At 38.8% G+C, this 22,188-nt stretch overlaps 1 protein-coding gene across 1 annotated transcript in view; it reads right to left on the bottom strand.

Moving 5' to 3' along the window:
• LOC139716766 (5'-AMP-activated protein kinase subunit gamma-1-like) overlaps nucleotides 1-22,188 on the bottom strand; it is a 110,248-nt gene that overhangs the window by 26,236 nt on the left and 61,824 nt on the right. The window contains exons 2-4 of the mRNA XM_071628302.1: nucleotides 18,878-19,030; nucleotides 17,922-18,012; nucleotides 9,917-10,074 (exon numbers count right to left, since the gene is read on the bottom strand). Coding sequence (XP_071484403.1) covers nucleotides 9,917-10,074; nucleotides 17,922-18,012; nucleotides 18,878-19,030 — 402 coding nt within the window. The remainder of the gene's footprint in view (nucleotides 1-9,916; nucleotides 10,075-17,921; nucleotides 18,013-18,877; nucleotides 19,031-22,188) is intronic.

Here is a 22,188-nt window from a genome sequence, read left to right as displayed (position 1 = left end):
GAGACCAAATTTGCAACGTCCGCGCATACTTTTGCGAAGCCACGCCCATTTTTGTAACGGAATGTCGCCCCAAAACGGGCACAATTTTGTGATTTTGTGTACATTTCCTATGGAAAACAGTGTTCTGTCATGAAAGTCATAAAAACCTGATTATTTTTACAATTAATCACTTTCATTGATTAATTCTGTGCTAATTATGGTAGAAAAGTGGTCAGTGACAATTCCAATGAAATAACAAAGAAAAAACAGAAGTTGAAAAACAGAAAAATACATAAGAAATTCTGAAAACAATAAAATGCATAAGAATTGAAATGAGTTTTGGAAGTTTTTGTGATGTACAATTGTTGAATATGCTAAAACAGATTTGCAGATCAAAAATTAGACTCTCATTGCTTTTAATTAGGCTAAAATATCATCTTGAGCTTAATTTGCATAATTAATTAATTAAAATTAGAAATTGATTGTTTCAAACAATCTTATGACATAATCTTGTAGATTATGACGCGGGTCTCACGCATGCAAAATTTCATCGTGACCGCACCACCGATGGCCGAGATCTCGGGGGGGGGGGGGGGGGGGGGGGGGGGGCGGAATCCCCCCCCCCCCCCGTCTGAGCATAGCCAAAAAAGCCTGGCCCCTTTAGGGTTAAAGACACAATCACTCATTATGCTGTATCCCAACAGCTGCCAATCTTCACAGCTTCATGAATGATAATGAATTAATGTTGCTTCCCATACTACAAGTATGTGTAAACTCTGGCCTCTAGAGTTCAATAAACATGACAGAAGATGACATAGGCAAGATACGTATTTGCTGCATAAATGGACTTTGAACAATATATTACTGAGCATACATTTTGTGATCTGTTGACAAGTGTAAGAACAAAAGAATGTTGATCGACCCCTGCCCCAAGATTACTTGTGGCATGAATGCTTTCACACTTTGGAATATTCATATCAGATTATTACAATGGTTTTGAATGTTTAACTTTAGTCAAAATATTAGTCAAAATGGGTAGTTCACAAACATAAAAATACTGCAAAATATACGCCATATACTATTTATAAAATTTCCTTATATTATACAACGGAGTATATCAGGAATTGTCTACCCGATGACACAGAAGCCTTCGTGACAAAGACTTGCCATTTTTCTGAGAACTTATCTCCACACACTCAGAGTGTTTCATACATAGCTCCTACATAGGGTGCTAAAATGTTGTACATACGCAATATCAATCTATGAATGCAATGTTAAATTATCAGTTTCTGTCAGTACCTTACCAAAATATAAATGTGACCCACACTCAGACTCGAAGCAGTCTCAACTTGTTCATCTATGATACTTCCTCCCTACGAAATGCCCATGATAGTAATGTCACATCATCAATTTCCATCAGTGCCCTGTATGTGACCCACAAAGGAATCACGCTAGTCTTCACTTTTTTATACATTTCCTCTCCTCCCTGGTCATGGGAAAGCAGTCTCCCCGGAAACAGGCTCGGAGTTCTACATGTAGTTCATATCTAGCACTATTAAAGCCCAGGTCATATAAATTCTCACCCATTCTATTACAAACACGCTGTTTCGATACTCACCGACTCCTCTTCAGTTTCAACTGGTTCAGCCATGTCCATCATTCATAAACCAATAACTTAATATTCTCCACAAAAAAAGAAAGAAAGAAAAAAGGATGGTCCAGCAGCTTGCGATTTTGTCTCACACGATGAAAAGTCCTTTATGACCCCACCAAAATACTGGAAAGGTGCTACTGTTGAAGTCGACTACGATGATGATCGGTGATAGCAAATGAACTCAGAGGAAGATCACATACGATTTCAGCTCAACATTCATACAAGCTTCGTGCTGCCTGCACACAGTGAAGTGGGAACTGTTCAGCAAAAATTTAACGAGTCCAGAGTACCGAACCGTATTCCCTCCCTTCAGCACTAATTAAAACGGCAGTCACAAGTTTCATTGCACAGCTCTTACTTAATGCTCCTTTTAATTACACAGTTCATAGAACGCTCGCGCAAATCCAAATATCCTGAGCAACGAGTATTCCTGTCATATTTGGATGCCAAGCGTTGTTCTCATCTAGTCCTCAACAGGGGCTGCGACTCAAGGAAAATCATTGCTTGGTTCAGTACGATATTTGACATCCTCCTCTCTTCTCCTCTCTCCCCCGCCGGTGGATATATCTCGCGTAATCCCAATATTCTACCGGCATCACCAAAAACATTGTCCGACGAGTAAGACACTCAAGCTCAGGACAGGAATCAGCTACACGTATGTGTGCCCTACTTGGTGAGGGAGAACACTGGATATTTCCTGGTCAACACAGAAAAAAAGAATTGCAGCTGTATGCGGCAAATCCAACCCATCTATTATTACCCCAATGCCAGCTCCAGTTTGATGAGAAATGCCCTCCTGTTCTCTTCACTGGTTCTGCTCTCCTTCCCTCTCCCTAGGTCTCCCAGAAACTCAAAGCTGGGTCTTCTTCCGGTTCAGCCGCTTGGCAGGCGACAACATTTGTGGGTCAGAAAGGCGCACGCCGGGTACCGGTCCTCCCCAAACCCCGCACAAAATGAATTCCCCAGCACGGCGTCTTTTTTTTGGTGTGTCAGTTACTACTACTCGCAGACACACACGTAGCCACAGCAAAGAGATTCCCACACTCACTGCGTTTACACACACTGGCCCTACTACTGTCCCGAGTACACATACACACACTCCATAGTTCTCTACCAAATGCTAATGCTACCACTCCAATATACTCGACACTGTGCCGTGGCAAATGAGATCGGAGATGGGTAAGGCAGCTGACCTATAAAACCCGCCCTCTGCCAAACAGAGGCACCATGAAATGCTTCAGCGATTATATTGAATGACACCCATCCAGCCCCTTGGGAGTAAAATCGTGAGAATAATGTAGACACAGTGGCAGGCATACAGATCCATGATAAGTATGGATTTTACATACCACACAACACGCTGAGCACTGTAAGAGTTCAACAACAAGGCCATGAATGCCTATATAGTGTGTTGTATCAATTCATGCATGGCTCATATCTGAAACATGCACTGCAGGTAAATTCCCTGCTGTCAAATTACCGCTATATAGAGCTGTATACACACAAGAATGACAGTACGGTGCACTTTGTGTTTAGATATTAATACATACTGCATTTATATACATTCATATACAATGTGTATCATCACGGTATAGCATGGCTAGACACATTTGATACATTGTATGTATGTGTATGTATGTGTGTATGTATATATGTAGGTATGTATGTGTGTGCACGCACACTGATTTGAACTTGTGCATATAAGACTTGGTAACAGCTTTGCTGTACATTCACAGTGAAATTGCTCTCAATTGGAGGCTTGTCAATCCGTAATTCACCTGCCATTTCCGTTGTATTATATGAAATCCAATTACAGTCTACTTTTATTTCGCAAGTCACCTGGACAATTCTATCTGTAACCGATTACTAGTATTGCACAATACTCCTCCCAAACCAAAGTACACTTCTCTGGCATCAACCTTAATGCATTTAACATGTTACAAATTGTTATGTTTTTTAATGTATGCATAGGCAATAATGCAGCATATTATCATAAATTATATGGGCTACTGACTGTAATATTACTTGTGCATTATAGGACCATCTGTACACTACCAGTGATGAGGGATGAGAACAGCAGCGAATAATAAATCCCTGTATATTCCCCAGATTTCAATGGACAAGTTTGAGGCCAATGATAAAGATTGCAAACATAAAATACTTTGTGGTGCGTAAAATGGGTAAATTTAAAATTGGGAAATTTATTAAATCATATTCATATAAAATTTACTTCATGTAGTACTTCATGTGCAAAATTACAAACAAAAGAAATCACTAAAACTGGCCTTTGTGAAATACCAATCAAAGAACAAATTTGAACTTTTAATGTTTGTGAACAAATCTGAGGAGTTTTAAAATATTACAGTCGTATAATAGTAAGAATCTATACTATCATTTTGAGGTTCTCATAAAATACAAAGCCTGAGACTTTTGAATGGATGACATTGTATCATTTATATTAGTTGTCTATTTTTTATTTTTTCATCTGGGAATATTCTTAAGTACCCTGGTAAGCTTTGGGGACTTGCTCATCATGCATATCAGTGCCCTAGATAAAAACAATTGGGAAAAGTGTGAATTTAATGACTAACAACAGATGTGGGTGAATAATAGTAACTTGATATGTCATTCAGTATAACAACTATATTAAAGAGAACATTCATGAGATTCATCCACATACAATACCTGTACAGAAATACATGTTCAAAGTGCTAAAAGGAAGGCATCTGAACATAAATGTATCATTATGTGTAGGTATACATGATTTCCTAATTAAACTTGAGCAGAAAATGGCAGCAAGTGAGAGACAGGAACAAAAATACATGTGTCACCAATTTTACAGTAAATAGCAAGCTTATCATTACCAGTCATTACCAGTATTCCAACTATATTTATTATAATCATTATTTTCATCATAATCACTACAGCCTTGATCAATAACTGTTATTATGATTACTTTCATTATCATTATTTCTATACTTGATAATCACTGATCTCACATCCAGAGATGTCCTTCAGAGTAAAGCCATCTTGTATCGATAACAGTGATTACAAAGGACAGTGTATTCACACTAGAGGATTAACAGTTTATAGGATGACGTATAACAAAAAGGTGTGTTCAATCTTTTCATGAATTGGTCTATAAATGAACTGGCAGATTTAAAGGACAAGGGAAGTTCATTAAATTATCAATTCCATTCATAACATCTTCCATGATATTAGATAAAAAAAGCTCATAGCCCTAAAAACTATTCAACACCATTCCCCTGACCATTATGGTACCATCTATTTGTTTTGTTTATTATGTTGTTTCGTTTGAGATACTTTGCATATACATGATCTCCCACTACACTTCTGTGTACATTCAATAAGATTGTGGTGTTTTCAGGCAATACCTTTCCAGTTCTAATTTCCTTTCAACAAAGTGGGAAAAACATACAGCACTAATGAAAAGTCACATGCCTGAATCTTCCCTTTTACACAGATGGCAAACGCACAGACTGCTTAACATGAAGCAACGATAACAGATGTCCCCTAATAACGATGATGAATTAATCAGTCAGAGAGGCTGTCATCCATTAATGTCTACTGTCAACCATCAGTATCTCATTGCAATGTTCACCTCAGACAGATGTCACAAGACTTTTTTAATCTCCTATTGAAAATTCACATTTATCTTTTTCCCCTTAGGACCTAAACCACACTTTTAGACTTTACCTTCCAATCTAACTTCATTGTATTCAATTCGTTTTGTTGCTTTTTTTATCATTTTATTGAATCATAAAGTCAGGGATAGCATTCAAATAGGAATAATACATGTATGTATGATGTATGGCAGAATAATGAGATTACAAAACCCATGCTTTAAAGGTAGGGAATCCCATTTGCAAGCCTTAAATGAAGAGTTGTATAAATACAGTGGTATGTTGAAGAGAGTATCATTTTAGAAACTCCCATAAAGTATTGAAAGTGGAAGGTAACATTTAGTACATTTTTTTGACCATTAGATTTTGAATTGAATTTTTTTCGGGGCTCACCGTAAATTCCTGTACATTACTAGGCTACCTTTGCAGACCCATGCACCGCATGTGTGTCCATCATGTATATTTTGTGAAGAAAGTTCATCAACACTTACAAACAGTGGTATATACATTCTTGCCACACACTCTATATGTTATTACATCAGCTCTTGTACTTTTAGATTTGTGTTTATAGATAACAAATACAGAAGACTGCAACAAAAAGGTTTAAGTGTGGCTGACACACAGAACTACTGAGTAGTTGAGTTTTGTGCATCATTCAAATTTTAGATAACTGTTGACTTCCAAATTTCTAAGCAGTGGCCTAAGCAAGTCCCCTGAGGTTCATATTTAATGTTTTGCTGCATTTTGGGAGGTCTGTAAAAGGTATCCCCTACCTTTAATAGACGCTCCATCTTACAAACGCTTTACAACAATTGTAACATTCCACATCTGCAGCGACTCTTGCATTACCTAGGCAACAATCAGTCTGCTGTGAATATTTGAATACATGTAGTTGCCACGGTAAAGTGCACTTAAATGACTAACATTAGCAGGAAACCATTTTCATAATGAAAATGGGTTCAACATATGGGGGAATCTTATGCTTCTCACACAGTGGGGGAGGGGGGGGGGGGAATGAGTGTATCAAATGTAACTCAGCCTGCTACCATTGACTGTAGTATGAAAACAGAGACTCCAACCCCAAGCACCTTCTGATCTGGAGATTCTCCCGCCCGAAACCCCTAACAAACGGGAGACTCCAAGTTGATGTGTGCGAAGCGCGAAGTTCCTAGGGTTTTAGATGTTCTCTGGTGCTATCTAAGGCTTAGTTTTTCAACATACAATAGCAATAAGTAAGAAATCCTTTCCACCGGGAGACACAGAGCCAGGGCGGGAGAAATCAAATCTCAAACGGGAGAACGGGAGATTTTGCGAAAATGGGCTTTCGGCGGGAGATCTCCCGTCGAAAACGGGAGGGTTGGAGTCTCTGTGAAAATTCAATCTAGGTGTAACCTAATACTGACAAAGACAAATCTTGCCATCAGACACAGAATAGTAGGCTCAGCTCTGAATGACACATACTACGGGATCTTGTGCCCCCAAGTGCCTTGAATTTCATTGTAAAAGGAAGTGTGAAAGTGGTGCCTGCATAATTTGACGAGTCAAATATGACTGAGCTCTACAAAAGTGGCCTTCCACAGTACCGAACTCTCATATTTCTTCCCTTCTCGCTGTTTTGTTTTGTTTTTTCTCTAGACAGACATCAGTAATTTTTACGGCCTAAAATGTCTCTAACAATATACACAGGGTCTTTATCAGAACCAAAGACATCCAATTTTGATACGATATCGTGTGCATAGCACATAATAAAAAATCAAACAGAGGCAAATTCCAGGTAAAACTTTGACTGAAATTAAAAATGAATATGACAAAGTATGCTATAATGGATCAGACATTAGTAATTTGTATATTAAAGCAATTTTTACACGGTATCCTACTGAACTTAGTATCATCAAGTTTTACGTTCTTACTGCATGAACTATAAATACAAAGCAGTATCTTGCATATTCTGATATTCACATCATTATGTAAAGAAAGTTTGATTTAAAAGGGTTACACATGTCAGTTTACTACAATTTCATTAACACTTCTTTATAAGACAAAGTGCCCACAAGCCAAAAATTATAAATTCGTTTTCCTCTTGGCTTCATGTCACTGGCGAAGATCAGAAATGACTTTCATTTCTTTTTGTACTTGACTAAAATCTTTAGGGTACATTTTGAATTGACATCTTTTCCGGGAAGTCAAAGAATCAATTTTCTATTTTATTATCTTTATCTGCATTTAAGTGTTCATTTTGTTTTTTGTAAATCAAGTCATCGATACAAAACCAGATATTACCTTTGCAATCTGTAAATAAAAGAGTAAAGTAAGAAATCCTATGTTGAAAAGAATGGACATCAAATTGGCTCCCTTTTTAAAACTCAAAAAGATAACCTATTTTTTTCAGTAAGTCATAGTGTAAGCATCCATGGCTCAACAACACATAGGTACATTTGGAACAAAGGGGGCAATCTACTGCCTTGCATATAAATTGCAAAATGTTTGCATTCTGTTCAGAGTGAGGTAAACAGCCTGCATATGTCTTGCACATTACTCTTTTTCCCCCACTCCGGCCAGTCAAGTGATTGTTTTTCTTTTTTAATGAGAGAGAGCAAATGAGGATTTTGACTTTGAACTACACTAGCAAGACTGTAGAGTGATTTGCATCCACAGCCCCTAGCCTAGATAGGAATTTAAATTTATGACTGTGTGCAAGAGACATAAATTTTGTCACTCTCCAAGTTATACAAACTTTGGCCACAAGATGGCGCCATTACAATAAACAAAGATACTTCTTCGAGTCAAGTTTGACCTAATCTGATCTGCTTGAGGAATTTCATCTCATCTCCATTTATAATTGTTCATTACAATGCTAACTTATTTTCAGAAGCATGATATATGTATTCGTGAGGATACTTATGGGAATGGTTCTCATTTGAATACTTATCTTGTCATATTCTGCAGATTTTGCACTTAACAAATAATACTTTAGGGGCTAAAACTACAGATCCATGTGACCTTTTGCAATTGAGCTTTCTACATTTTCTATTCATTCCTATGTCTGTTATGTTTGTTGCTTTATCTACACTGTACCTCTCCATGTCCAGCACAAATGTACCTATGCATCTCCTGATCTAAAACCTTTCAGGCCCAAAATGCGAATATTCAATTAACAACTTCTTCCGAGTTGTTGCCAGTCATACTGAAATGATTTTTTTTTCCCACATTTTTTTTAAAGGTGTTTTAGGACAGAAACAGCAAGCAACTCACACTACAATAGTATACCATAATGGTAATGCAGGGCTGTGTCACCCATTTTCTACCGTAGTCCCACCTTTCCCTGTTGGACCAGTAGATTAACCAGTTTTTCCATTTTTTACTGGTCCTGTTCTCTTTTTTGTTTTGACTTGCCCAGATAATGATATTTTCATTTCTTTACTGGTCATATTGGACCAATAAATTTGGCAATTCCTGAAAAGTAACTGGCCTGACAGGGATTTTTACCTGTCTGGGACTGTCAGACCAATGCCAGTGTTAAAGGGAGGCAGTCATGAGAATTTTCACTCTATGATAATTAAGAAGAGTAAAAAATATAACCTTTCACCAAATTATACACGTGGAAAGCAAACACTGTCTCTGTACGCGATTTTTAAAAAATAAATCCTGCAAGCGACCGTGTAAGAGCCTGCAAAAAGTTGCAACGTCATTGATGCCCTACTCACTAAGTTGACAGCTGTGCTTCAGAAAACCAATTTAAGTGTTCAAAATGATCATATCTGATTTTGTCATAAAATGTGACAATATTTGGTTTTATTGTTTCAAACAAAATATTTCAAGCTTATATATATACATCATTGAAATAAAAATAAATAGTAAATATGAATTTATAATTAACTAGGGAGCTTACGCATGAAGAGCAGAACACGGCTGGGAGGAGTTGTGCCTCGGTGACGTCTGACTCTCCGCCAAGACGTACTCATTAGCATATTAACCATGCAGATTCACACTTTTCAATCAAAATTTACAAGCTTATTTGTAGATTTGAAAGTTTATTTTTGGTGAAAGTAGTTTATTGGAGGTACCAACAACAACATATTTTTTTTTTGAAATTCTTGAGGACTGCCTCACTTTAAGCATTGGGTAATGGCATGTGCACAGGTGAAAGTTTAGTCTCCTAGTACGATAGATAGCAGGGAACACAACATTGCTGCAGATGACCCTCCATCAGTGGAATATTGATTGTAGCTGTTAAATCACGCAAAAAGAGAGAACACACTTAAAAGTAAGATGTAATTTACCAACTGATGCTGCAATCACACAAAATGAGAGAACACACTCAAAAGTAAGATCCAATTTACCAATTGATGCAGCAACTGCAGAGGCATTCTTTTGATATACAGATTCATCTGCAAAGAGTCCTGTGTATGTGAACTGATAGGTGATTGTAGTGGATTTTGCTTGAAAGAGATGACAACAGGGAGGGTGTATGTCTGTATAAATTTGTCAGTTTTAGTGTGTCTGTGTCCATGTGTTCCTAGAAATCCGAATGAGGGAATATGTATCAAACAAACTTGACCATACAAAATGAATATTCAGACATTACACACACAAAAAATAAAACTCTTTAAAAATAATCAATCAAAATACTTTGACTCACGGGATGAAAGGGCATGGAGACGGTTTCCCCCTGGTCCGAGAATTGCCGGACGAGGACTCGTCGTGGTAACCGCCTCTCTGGCTCCCTGTTGTAATCTTGTAGCCGGAGCTGCTGAAGGCCACTCATGTAGGAAGGTGTGGTGCTGGGTGATCCCACGGCTGGAGAGGGGGAGATGAAACAAAGAGGTTATTACCTCCGCCACAGAAGGAGGAGGTTAAATGATCAACGGAGTTGGTTTGTCTGTGTGCAAAATAACTCAAAAAGTTGTGAACAGATTTGGATGAAACTTGCAGGAAAAGTTGATGATGACACAAGGAACAAATGATTAAATTTTGGTAGTGATCCGGGAATTTTTAGTGATTTTTGAAGGAGTTTTAATCTTTTGGCATATAGGGTCAATGAACTTGGGACTTCTACGTTTGTAGCTACTCGTTCTGGAGGTTTACATACACGCACTAAAGTTGATGACGTAAACAGAAGGCTTCTATATTGGGAAATTGCATGCGTGTTTTGTAGAAATTAGTTGCTGGTTTGGCGGAGGTTTGCGCTCTCTGAGTACTTTTCTAGTGGTATAACAAACTAGATGTACATCTTTGGGTGTATTCAACAAAAAAATTTCTGAGGCAGAATTGTAATCTTAACCCATTCCATACTGAATTCTGAAATTCCAATAGACTTAATACACAAGCCGCCAGGTTCCCGTAGGAAATGGGTTAAGAGCGTATGAGTTACATTGTATTTTCAGGCAATACCATGTTTTCAAACGTGTTAAGAAAATACTGATTTGAAATAGCATTCAAAGGGCTATTTAAAGCGTGTTTGGGACCAGGATTGTCTTTCTGCGAGTAAATAAAAGCAATGCCATTATGAAATGCCGCTATGAAATGCCGTTATGAAATGCGTTTATAACTCCGAGCTGCCAAGGTCAACTTGGGTCAAGGGGGGTTAAATCTCGATAACAGGATGCGTTCTAATTTTAAGATTTGTTTTAGAGTTAGATTACATTAAAAGAATTTAAATTTGTGACTAAGTCAATTTTCCTAAATTTTCAACATACATTGTTTTGCCATCTCATGGCAGAGGTAGAGAATGCACTCTACTGAGATTGAAGCACTGGAGACATCAAAATAAATGCAGCTCAGTTCTTTGAGCAATGCTGCGTGGGCATATCATTAAATCAAATTAAATCAAAAAGATTTCAATGCCCAATTTAAACCATTACCCTGACAAAGACATAGATATTAAAGCCACAAAATTTGTAATATAGGATGATTTGGATGATAGATAAACGAAATCTGGGAAATTACAGTGTACCAGTTTTACATCATTGAGATCAGCATATTACTTACAGCATTTCATAGGTAATACGTACATGATTTGCAAACTCAACTATGCATAAACACTAATCTAGTACTAGGATTGTACCTCAGGTATGGGAGACACCGCCAAATCCCCTAGAAGAACAAGCATACTGTAAAAGTGGATATTTTCGTGCGACTAATTTTTTTCTGCGCTTGGCCAGGTAAGATTAAGTTTCGCGTGTTTTTAATTCCACGGAATCAAGACATCAACTACTAGAACATATGGCAAGTAAAAATATTTGCATGCTTTTATTTTCGCACTAGCTTCTGGTTGCACGAAATGCGTGAAAATTTCAACACTGCGAAAATTTCCACGTTTACAGTACACTCTTCTGGGAGTGCTGCGTGCTTTACTAATTACAGGGAATCTCTCCGCTAAAATTTAAATTTGAGAGGTGTGAAAGCATGTCCTGAGAATTCTAGAGAAAATTCTATCCCATCACAAAAAATGTCCCAAACTGTGAAATATTAATTTTAATAAATCAGCACGCACTAGTGCGCGCTGCAATAGTAGCCAGATCTGAAAATAGTAGCCGCGCGTAGACCATCGGTGTGTGCACGTTTCCTTCGTTCGCCTCCATCGGCACACAGCTATATCGAATACTGTTTATTAGTATCGCCTCATCGAGCCATTATATGCGATACGCATGAGTAGAGGCTGCCGTGGCTGCCTGGTCAGTGGCCCGACGCGGCGCGGTAGCACCAACCTAGCTGCGTACATGGACATTTGCGTGCATTTGCATGTTTTGAGAGTATCGTAATACACTGATAGTACAGAAAATTATCGAACTACGCAATCGAAAAGGCCAGAAGACTTCTCTTAGATCAAGGCGCATGTAGTTTTTGGCATTTTAGAGATTGCTCCATGTCTCTTTATTATACAAATGATGCACAGGATAGAGTGCGTTAGTGTAGGCGTATAGTGCACTCGAGGGTATTTACAATTGTGAAACATGCACGAGGCGAAGCCGAGTGCATGTTGCACTACATTGTAAATACCCGAGAGTGAGCTACGCCTCCACTAACGCCACGAAATAATCCTGTGCATCATTTGTTTTATAAAATGGGTCGAAAATTCGAAAACTAACAGCATTTTTCAGCGTTTTTCACGTACCTTTGTGGGTCAAGACGTCCAAAGATGTTCGTCCCAAACATTTACGCACGTCGCACTTGGAAATCCCGCACATACAGTATAACCACACGGGGTTGGGTTTCCGGACACTTAAGTTCCCGCATGAAAACTTACTTATTTTACATAGAATATGCACCCTTTACCTTAAAGACTTGATATAGACTCCTCATATAGGCCTACTAGACAACATACTCTGAAAACGGCGTGAGAATTAACCTGCTAAATCGTTGGATTTGCCCTTCAAAGTGACTCCATGTACGCGTCCGGTCCCACAACGCTTGGTCTACTGTACTGTACAAAGTGTACGTATAGTAGAGTATACGTACGCCACACATGTTATGCACAAGGGAAGAAAGGTCAGCCAGCCGGCAGCCCGAACTAGAAGTTGTTTACAGGATTGACAGCGCGTACATATGCATGCAATTCAAAGGAGCCGCCGCACGCACAGACGATCGGCAATAGGATTTAACATGCAGTGCAATGGGACTAGAATAAAGGAAGCACACGTGACTCATTTCAGCGCTTCCTATTGGCTACATTCTTGAACCCATTTTATAAATATTGCTATATCTCTGCATGTGAGTAACATTGCACTCTTATATTTCATATGGATATTACCTGTACAATAACCTACAATGTCAGAAAACTAAATTTCTGTGTACAGATACACTTTAAAGCTCTCTGATTGGCTGGCAGTAAACTGTAATTTACCCATGAAATTTCATATTTGCTCAAGATTAAATTAAGAGCTTGATATCTGAGCTTCCTCCAATCAAAGGGACAAGGTTTGAGATTTGGAACCTTGATTTTACTTCTTGATGATGCATATTACCATCTTTAGTTAAATGTATCTTACTTCAAAGATAATTTTCTTATGACTGCCTTTGTCTGGTTATATCAACTGTCTTTTGTGGCAAGAGTTTTGGAAATAAAATGTGGGGCAAATCTTGTCCTAACAAAGATGCAGATCTGGAGAATTTAAAAACTACCAAGGTTGAAAAAAAAACAAACAACAAAAATGTTTGGGGCAACTCATCATGTACACATGTATTTGTGGTATATCATCATATATAACAGGGCATTCAGCTGCCCAGATTGAAAGAAGTCACAGTCATATAATAATTACATTCAGTGAGTTATACACATGGCATATCATTCAACCTAGACCATCTTGAAATACATATTGCTTTGCTAAGACATATGAGGGGCATAAGGTATCTATAAAATCTATAGCCTTAGCTTGAGACTTGCCAGACATAGCAATGGTCAATGCAAATGCAGTACATTTCAGCTGCAGGAAAGTACAATTGGAGAAGGGCATGAAAACCAGAGAGCTGATTTATGGATGCGGGTAAGGAACATTATACGTTGTCGTTAAGTACATTAGCGAAGTTGCGGATTGCACTGTCGGCAGAGGAGAGACATGTACATCTGTCCTGTAACACAACACGCATCTCACACGACACAATGCCTACCTCTATTCCTGCTAAAAGGGAACATCCTTTTGTTCACATGCTCCCCGCTGTCACAAAAAGATGTATACGAGTCATTTGGGCTGTCACTTCGGAGAGACAGAACGTAACGCATGCACAGTCCCATCAGTTGGCAATCATGGCGTGACATTCGACCAACCCAGCCCCCAAAAATGTCCTTTTATGATGGCTGATGATCACGTCAAGAGGGAGGTTGTGGCCTGTCTGCCGGCAATTTAGCCCCCCTTCCCTGGAACAGGGGAGCCCCAGCAGTTAAAACGCCAATATGTCAGCGGAATCGCATGTCATATTCCAGAGCAGACCAACTCCTTGAATGCCATCATATCAGTCCTCCCGTTATCAATACCCAACCTCCTTTGCTGGCCATGCGACGTGATGGTACACCTCAATATTCCACTTCGGTCTAGCGCCTTCCTCTCTCTACATCCATCTAGATCCATACATACATACATACATATATCATACTATGTCATACCACCAGGGTATGCCCTGAGCTTCATACAATAGAGACCCAACGCAACTACAAATCTATGCATTGTATCCGTAAGAAGCCCACGCTATATCCCTCGATCCGGTTGGAATGTAGGTCAAGTTGTTTGCCAAGATCTGGGACAAGTTATGAGCCTTCCAATGTTTTGGTGTACATGCAGGGCACCCAGTGGTAAACAGTTTCCTACATTTGCCCCACTCCTCCACCCCATCCCCCACCCCCCATCCCTGATGAATTGTGCATGCACAGAACAACAACTTCTCTTTCATCCTGTCACGACGGCACTCATCCATGGAAAAATGGATCACTCTGTTTTGACAGTTCTCTTGCTTTCCACGCCTGTTCACTTGAAGAAATTTGGGTTATGATACAGAATGTGTTTGAGTATCACTGTACTCTTTGGAGAAGAAATGTAACAACATTTCTTGTACTTCTTTCAATTCATTTTGAGTGCATCAAGTCAAATGAAGGTCAAACGATCAACAAAAATATGTATCACTGATTTCCTTAGGACTATCAATAAAATGTTCTGAAATACTGTATAACATAATAGTGGTTATATTTGCTTGAGTAATTTTTTCTCTCAGCTGGGTAAGATGAATTTCGTATTTTTAATTCCGCGGAATCAAGACAGTTATTAATGGACCATATGACGTGCAAAAAATATTTGTGTGTTTCTATTTATGCGCGGGTTTCTGGTTAACACGAAATGAGCAAAAATTTCCACACTGCAAAAATTTCCACTTTTACAGTATACATGCCAAATATTTCGCAAGTTTTTTGGGGTTTTTTTTCGTGAATTTTGTGAGTTGGGTGCTGCAACGTGTATATGAGAATTCAAAAGCACACACACAAAAATATAAACGCTGGTTCTGACAAGAATGTGATGTGCCTTACATCTCTCCACTCATTATTGTATTCGAAGACTGCAAATTTAATGACTCGTGAAATTATCGGGAAGTCCCGATTCACAAAAAATAAACTCCCTAAATATAATGTATATGGCGTATACAGTAAATATGAATGCGCCTCCTTGTGCTCTTCCACACTCCATTGTCCCCTACCTATGGTTTAATACAACAGCTTCACTTCATCAAATGGGACTGAACAATAAAACCAAATGACTGAAGGCCATTATTCAGCTTATGCAAGCCATAAAATTACAATGAAACTGTTCTTATACTTAATAAAATGCTGTCTTTAATATCTCAGATAAATAAATTTCACAACGTCACAATTCTATTCGGATGATAGCATACAATATGTAGCAAATAAAACTTCTGCAGAACGTTACTAAAATATTATTATTATTATTTTTTAAAAAATGCATTCTCTTTCTGCTAAGTATAATGGCTATGTATATACACTCATTCTAGGATTATCCAAAAATAAAAATGGCAATATTTCCCCTTACACAGAATCCTTATATTTATGCACCAGCCAAGTACTTGAATACTCTATCAAACTATTGGCTGGGTTAAAAAACTTTTCTAAACTCATACAAAGAATGTTTAAATATAGTTCAAGATGAGATACATCATACACTGTACACTGAAAATATCATTTGGTTCCAGATGGAATGTTGAGGAGTACCGGTATTTTGAAGAAGAAGAAGAAAATAAGTTTCATCAACATCCAATGTTTACTTTTATATTGTATCATGCACATTCCCCCTCCCCATCCCTATCCCCCCCCCCCCCCAAAAAAAAAAAAAGAAAAGTAGGGTCAGTGGGCTTATATTCTCCAGCTTATTAGATAATCAAGACATTTATTTCATCTCCAGGGCAAAGACTCATTCAAGAGTATCTGGAACAAATGTCTTTGTCCCTAGAATTCAAACATACAGCCATCTCAGTTCATTTTCATCATTCAATTGCTGCTGATATAATTTCAAATGGAAGCTTGAGCACTGAGGCAAGATAGCACAACACTCGCTGACCAAATCAGGATGGGATTTGGTTACTATCTGCTGCCCTCTCCTGTTCACAGCCCAACAACATCAGAGCATGGCTTGTGCTGTTTGCTCACAGCGGCTATAAATGCTCAAGTTAAACGCCTGGCTATTAAACAATGATTTATGGCACCACAAAGCAGGCAGTTAAAAGACATTTGCCAGATACTGGACAAGAATTCAAAGCAGGGCCACAGTGAATGCTACATATGTAGTTAAACTCTGCATAATTTTGTTTGAATGTCCATGCTTCACTGCATACTCTTCCATTCAAATTTATCTCCCTTCACTAGTTTGTCTGTACTTCAAACTCATGCACTCTTTGACCTACTGTGTGCTATGACTTTGACCTATGACCTCTGACCTCAAGTCAGTAACCTACTGTACCACGTGAATATCTATATCAGTTTCTTCTTCTAGCCAGAGTTGAAATGTCATAGGCTGAGTACCCTTTACTAAAGGCCCTGTCCCACTGGCCGATTGACACAAAACGTATGCAGAAAGGACACAGCGGACGAGCAAAATTTCGGGGGTGGCTCCATCCGCTTTCATCCCCTCCAGAAATTGACAAAATTAGCGAAAATTTGCGAAAACAGAAAGGAAAAGAATGGACATGGGTAGTATGTAGCGGGGATGTTAAACGGATGTTCATCGGAAGCCTAGTGGATGAAAGCCGATGGAAGTGGATGACAGCTCCGAAGGGGTTACCGGAGATAATTGCAAAGCGAACGCATAGCAGAAAGAGTGGATGCAGAGCGGATGAAGCGGATGCATCACGTATGCCTAAAGGAAACAAACGCTTTGTCCCTTTTAAATACTTTATATACGAGATGCATATGCTTACATCCTTTCTATATCCGTGCTACTAATGATGTACAGACGTTCCATGTACCTTATCTTTCCTCCCTCTTTCCATTTTCAGCTGCAGCGGATGTGAGTTGCGAGGATGCCCAAAGGATGCAGAGAGGATACAGCGGATGTTTAACGGATGATAACGGACATACAACGTTTGTTGCTCGTATATGTCGTGGATTTACATCGTACACGGCGGTAAGTTCATCTGTTCTAAAAGTTTTGAGCAGCTTAAAACTTTTTGCACGGATGAAGTCACAGTGGACGGATGCTCGATAGATAGAGCATATGAAACACGTATGCGGATGCGTAGCGTTTTCCAACAGATGGTAAGATTTTTTTACGTTTTACATCCTCTTTGCATCCATAAGTGCAGTGGGACCGGGCCTTAAATGAGTACTTCTACCTAATCATACATGTGATTCCAACTCCTAACCTTTAACACCATAACCCCAAAGGCTAAAAATCAACGGAGTTTGGACTTATCACTGGTTTTATTATGCTGATACTACAAGCCTCCCCAGCAGTGGAAAATGGAAAATATCATCCTTTTAATATTAAGTTTGTACACTATGCAGTAAAGACATTTAAAAAAAAGGAGAAAATAAAACTGATTTCACACCCTTAATTAACCACGTAAGGGTCAGGTGTGTGTGTTTGTGTGAGGGTGTGTGTGGGGGTGGGGGGGGGGAAGGAAAGAGGAAACTTCTTACTGAACTTTCTTACCTGATCTTGAGTTGTACACAGGCTTTCCATGAGGTGAGGCGGCTGTCTGACTAGCTGAGGTGGAAGGTCCACTATGCCATCTTCGCTTGCCCTGCATATCATTGAAAAATACATAAGAATAAACATTCAAAAATGGATAAGTCAATTTCAATTGCAATTGATTTTTGGAAACAATAGATCTTTTTTAAAAACATGGCTGAACTTTATTCATTGAAGTTACTTCCTTTAATCTGCGGGCTACAGTACTAGTACTTCAGACCTACCAGCCGACTTACCCAGCAGAACTAAACTCACTGTTGGGTTAGTAAAGGCACTTTACCTATTAAAAAAAAAATCCTTTGTGCAAATGCTCATTTAGATGAGTTAGAGAATTTTCTCATTGTTGTAACTGATAAATGGCACCATTTGAATTTTAGAAAGTTTACACATATTCTTGCAGGAGACCACACTACTCAGTTTATTGTTGTACCTTCCTTTTTGTCATACTGGCAATTGGAACGATCATATTCTTGTAAAATGTCATTATAAAATAAAATCACATTTAAATCTTTGACCTTACAAAACAAGTGAAATTTCAAACAGAGTTACATCTAGTCCATAAATGACAAGGTCTTCGTACCTGAAATGAAGATTAGCACCCAAAACCAATTTCAGTCAAATCTAAAGTAGCAAAATGACTCCCAAAATGAATTACAAGCTTATGATTTTTCAAGATATTTTTTTTTTCCAGGGTAAGGAGAAATTAGCACTTCACGTATTGGAAGGCTGAAAGGGTAAAAGCTAGAGGGGTCATTCCTAGCCGTGCTGACAAGTGTGCTCTACTTTAAAATGTGATGTACAGAATGTACGGAAGGAAAAAAAAAAGACATCTCCACTCCATCGTCCTTTACAGATCAATGTTTATAAGCATGGGAGTAAGGCAAGGTCAGTCTGAAGCTTATGTACAAAGTACTCACGGGTTTGGCTGCGTTGTTGGGAAATGTATAGCGCCGTGCGCTGTCGATGTTTGTGATGCTGCCCCCTGGCGAGGACGAAGTGCTGCCCCCTCGTGAGCTCCCCGGTGATTGCTCCTCGCTCTCCAGAAAGGGCATAGCAAAGGAACTCAAGTCCTGGGGGATATAGAGAGACGAAAATAACCGGGATAGAAATGTGATTGAATAATTAGACTGACTGAGTGGTAAACCGTATGACGAACATGTGTATCTCTGCTAAGAGTCCTGCTCTCTCAAATCAGATATAATATTCATCAGTACCTTGTATATTTATATGATGCAGCTCTCTAGATCTGTCTCGTGTTATCACAAACATATTTCTGAGGTCATCATTGGTTGTTGACAAGATTTAAAGGGATGAACCCCGTCTCATGAGAACTGGGCTATTAAAGTGGGAATGGCTCTTACCTGTGTCTCTCTGGGCTCCTTCAATTCCTCACAATTTATAGCAGGTCTATTTATACAAAATTTTGGATCATGGTGCCAGATCAATTTTATTTGAGCCATTTACCCACTGGTAAAGGTATCACTTGGCTGTAAGCAAAGCACTTTAAATCTCCGAACTGCGTACGGCAACACAATGTCTGGAGGAGCTTGACCTTAGCCACCCTCATCCAGGCTTAGTGCTGTGAGCTAAACCATGGCATGAACAAAAAGCGATATTGCTTTTGCGTACCGTTCACAATGTACAATGCATGGGGCAAACTTATCATGGGTTTTTGACGAAAATCAAGAAAGAATGATTTTTGCATAGCCATGCAGAGGCGATAGTGATGTTATAGTATTCATCTGCACGCAAGAATTATCTGTTTTTGCATCTCATTGCAAGAACTGACTTTTAAGACTCAATATTTTTGGGTGTGTGTGAACAGGCCTAGCATGGGAATAGGTGGTAGAGAGGTGGGTGGGGTCTACCTCCCCTACCCCCCCCCCCCCATCCAAAGTTCCCCTGCAGCACCTCAAAGAGGAATTGAGAGTAAAAACACAGATCTTCTGATGTATTGTGAACAGGAAGTTTCTAAGTCTCAAATGACAAGCAAAACCAACAAGGTGGTATGTCTCATACCATGTTTTCACATGACTTAACAGTTACTTGATTGAAAGATGTACGAATGTGGGAAAAAATAGCTTTCTAATCAATTTCTATTGCATCCTGTACCTATAAGTTATTGACAAAAAAAAAAAAAACAATAACCAAAAAACAAATCCTGAAACTTATCCAAAAACATTCATATTTTCCTATGTGTATTTTTCCTGAATAAAACTATTCATGGAATGTTTGAAAGTTCCATGGATAATATTATGATACCAAGCATTCATTCCATGTGCCTAAACTCTGCAGTGTTAGATCGCTGTGGGGGGGGGGGGGGGGGTTGGTTGAATAAAGAACAGCATTCTAAACTCGATAACTGTCTCAACGACATGTAAAGGTGAAAAACCAATACTTCAGCAGAAAGCAAAGTAATGGTACAATTTTTGAACTAATGCCAACACTGCTTTGCATTATGCATTTTTTTCATAATCTAATACACGAGAGATATAAAAAAAAAAACAATCAGAAAAGATAGGACTGAGATCTTTCAAAACTGAATAAATCATAGCAATGACTCATCCTTTTAAGGGCTACACTGTAGTAGATTATCCATACAAATCACGGTACAGATTACTGCAATCCTTGTTCACACAGGCATAAAAATCTCTGAAAATACAAAGACTTGTGTGCTGATGACAATGTGATTAGCATTCATACTGCACAAATAAAGTCCCTCACAGCAAAATCCTTCTGTTCCATACTAATGACATCAGAAACAAACACAAAAATAAACCCCCAGAAATTTCGAAGCCGACATGAGCACTGATGCTCCTTACAAGATTGCAAATGTTTACACTATCATTTAAAGGGATGGTGTAGGCCTGCAGTTTCGGGTGAAATGGCACTTCAGGTTTCCAACATTATCTGGTGATTATGGGTTTTTTTTTTAATATAATGAGAGAACCTCTTCAAAATACGGAAGACAATATAATTCTGAGGGGAATTCAAAGTTTATTTGACGAAAATTAGTTTTGAAATGGTCAAGATAAAACAAAGCAATCGTAACAAAAGGTAGTACCCACCTTTTATTAGGATCACTTTGTTTTATGTTGTTTTGGATACATATCAGCCATTTAAAAACCAGTTTTTATCACATAAACTTTGAATTCCTCTTAGAATTACATGCTCTTTAACATTTCATAAAGTGATCCCTAAGTATCTTGAAAAAAAAAAATGTTAAAAGCGGAATCCTCACCTCAACCAATACTATACCATCCCTTTAGAAACACAATTATCACCATCCCAGAAATGTTGTGACAATGTAAGGGCCCTGTATACAAGTTCATACAAGTTTACTCCACAGTTGATTTACTTGTTGAGTTAATACCAATCTCAACAATCGACCGATATCCAAAGGGCTTTTTACACTTGTAAATTTTTGCTTAGCCCCGGACCAACGGTGGGGCTAAAGGGGGGCCTTAGCCCCACCGTTGGTACGGGACTATCCTTAGCCCACTTTCTGTTTACACTCGTTTTTGCCAAAGTGGGCTAGCCCCACCGATAGTACGGTACTATCTGGCCCTGCAAAATAGCAGGGGTTAGCACCGCAATTGCGGTGCCAAGCAAGTGAGTGTAAACAGAACGAAAAAATAATCCTGGGCTAAGCGACGGAGACGAAGTCCGACCCTCACTGACCAATCAGAAACGAGGTAATCAAGTGCTGCCGGTGTGTGCGTGTACGTGTACAGTACACAGCATAATTATGAATATTCATGTGGTTTGGAAAGTCCGGGGCTAAGAAATACGAGTGTAAAAAGGTCAGTTTTCTCCTTAGCCCCGGACAAGAGATAGTACGGGACTAATTGGCGAGTGTAAAAAGCTGAATCCAATGGTAACTACCATAGCAACAATACTAACAGGCCCCTAATCATGAAAGTGCATACTCTCTACATTTCGTGGGTCAAGTCTTAGGAAAATCTATGAAACCCTTTTTTCTCTGATCATGTTTAAGAAGGTTTGGGGTTTGTGCACACGGCTATTGCACACATACACACACATACACCAACACAAACTTAAAATGCCTCTGATACCCTTTGGGGGCTGAAGCACAATTTAAACAAATATGAAGTCTTATGATGTGGTTTTCAGGACAAAATGTTATCACCCCTTAAAAATGATATCATCTGCAAGCATTCATTATTGAACAAGCTTCAATTTTCATTTCTGTTTGTGTGTTTTGTGT

The sequence above is a fragment of the Diadema antillarum genome, unplaced genomic scaffold, assembly GCF_040938485.1.
Source record: "Diadema antillarum isolate AM-2024a unplaced genomic scaffold, OU_Dant_1.0 scf00000069, whole genome shotgun sequence".
NCBI classification, from domain to species: domain Eukaryota; kingdom Metazoa; phylum Echinodermata; class Echinoidea; order Diadematoida; family Diadematidae; genus Diadema; species Diadema antillarum.
This window is presented reverse-complemented; position numbering and strand designations above follow the sequence as displayed.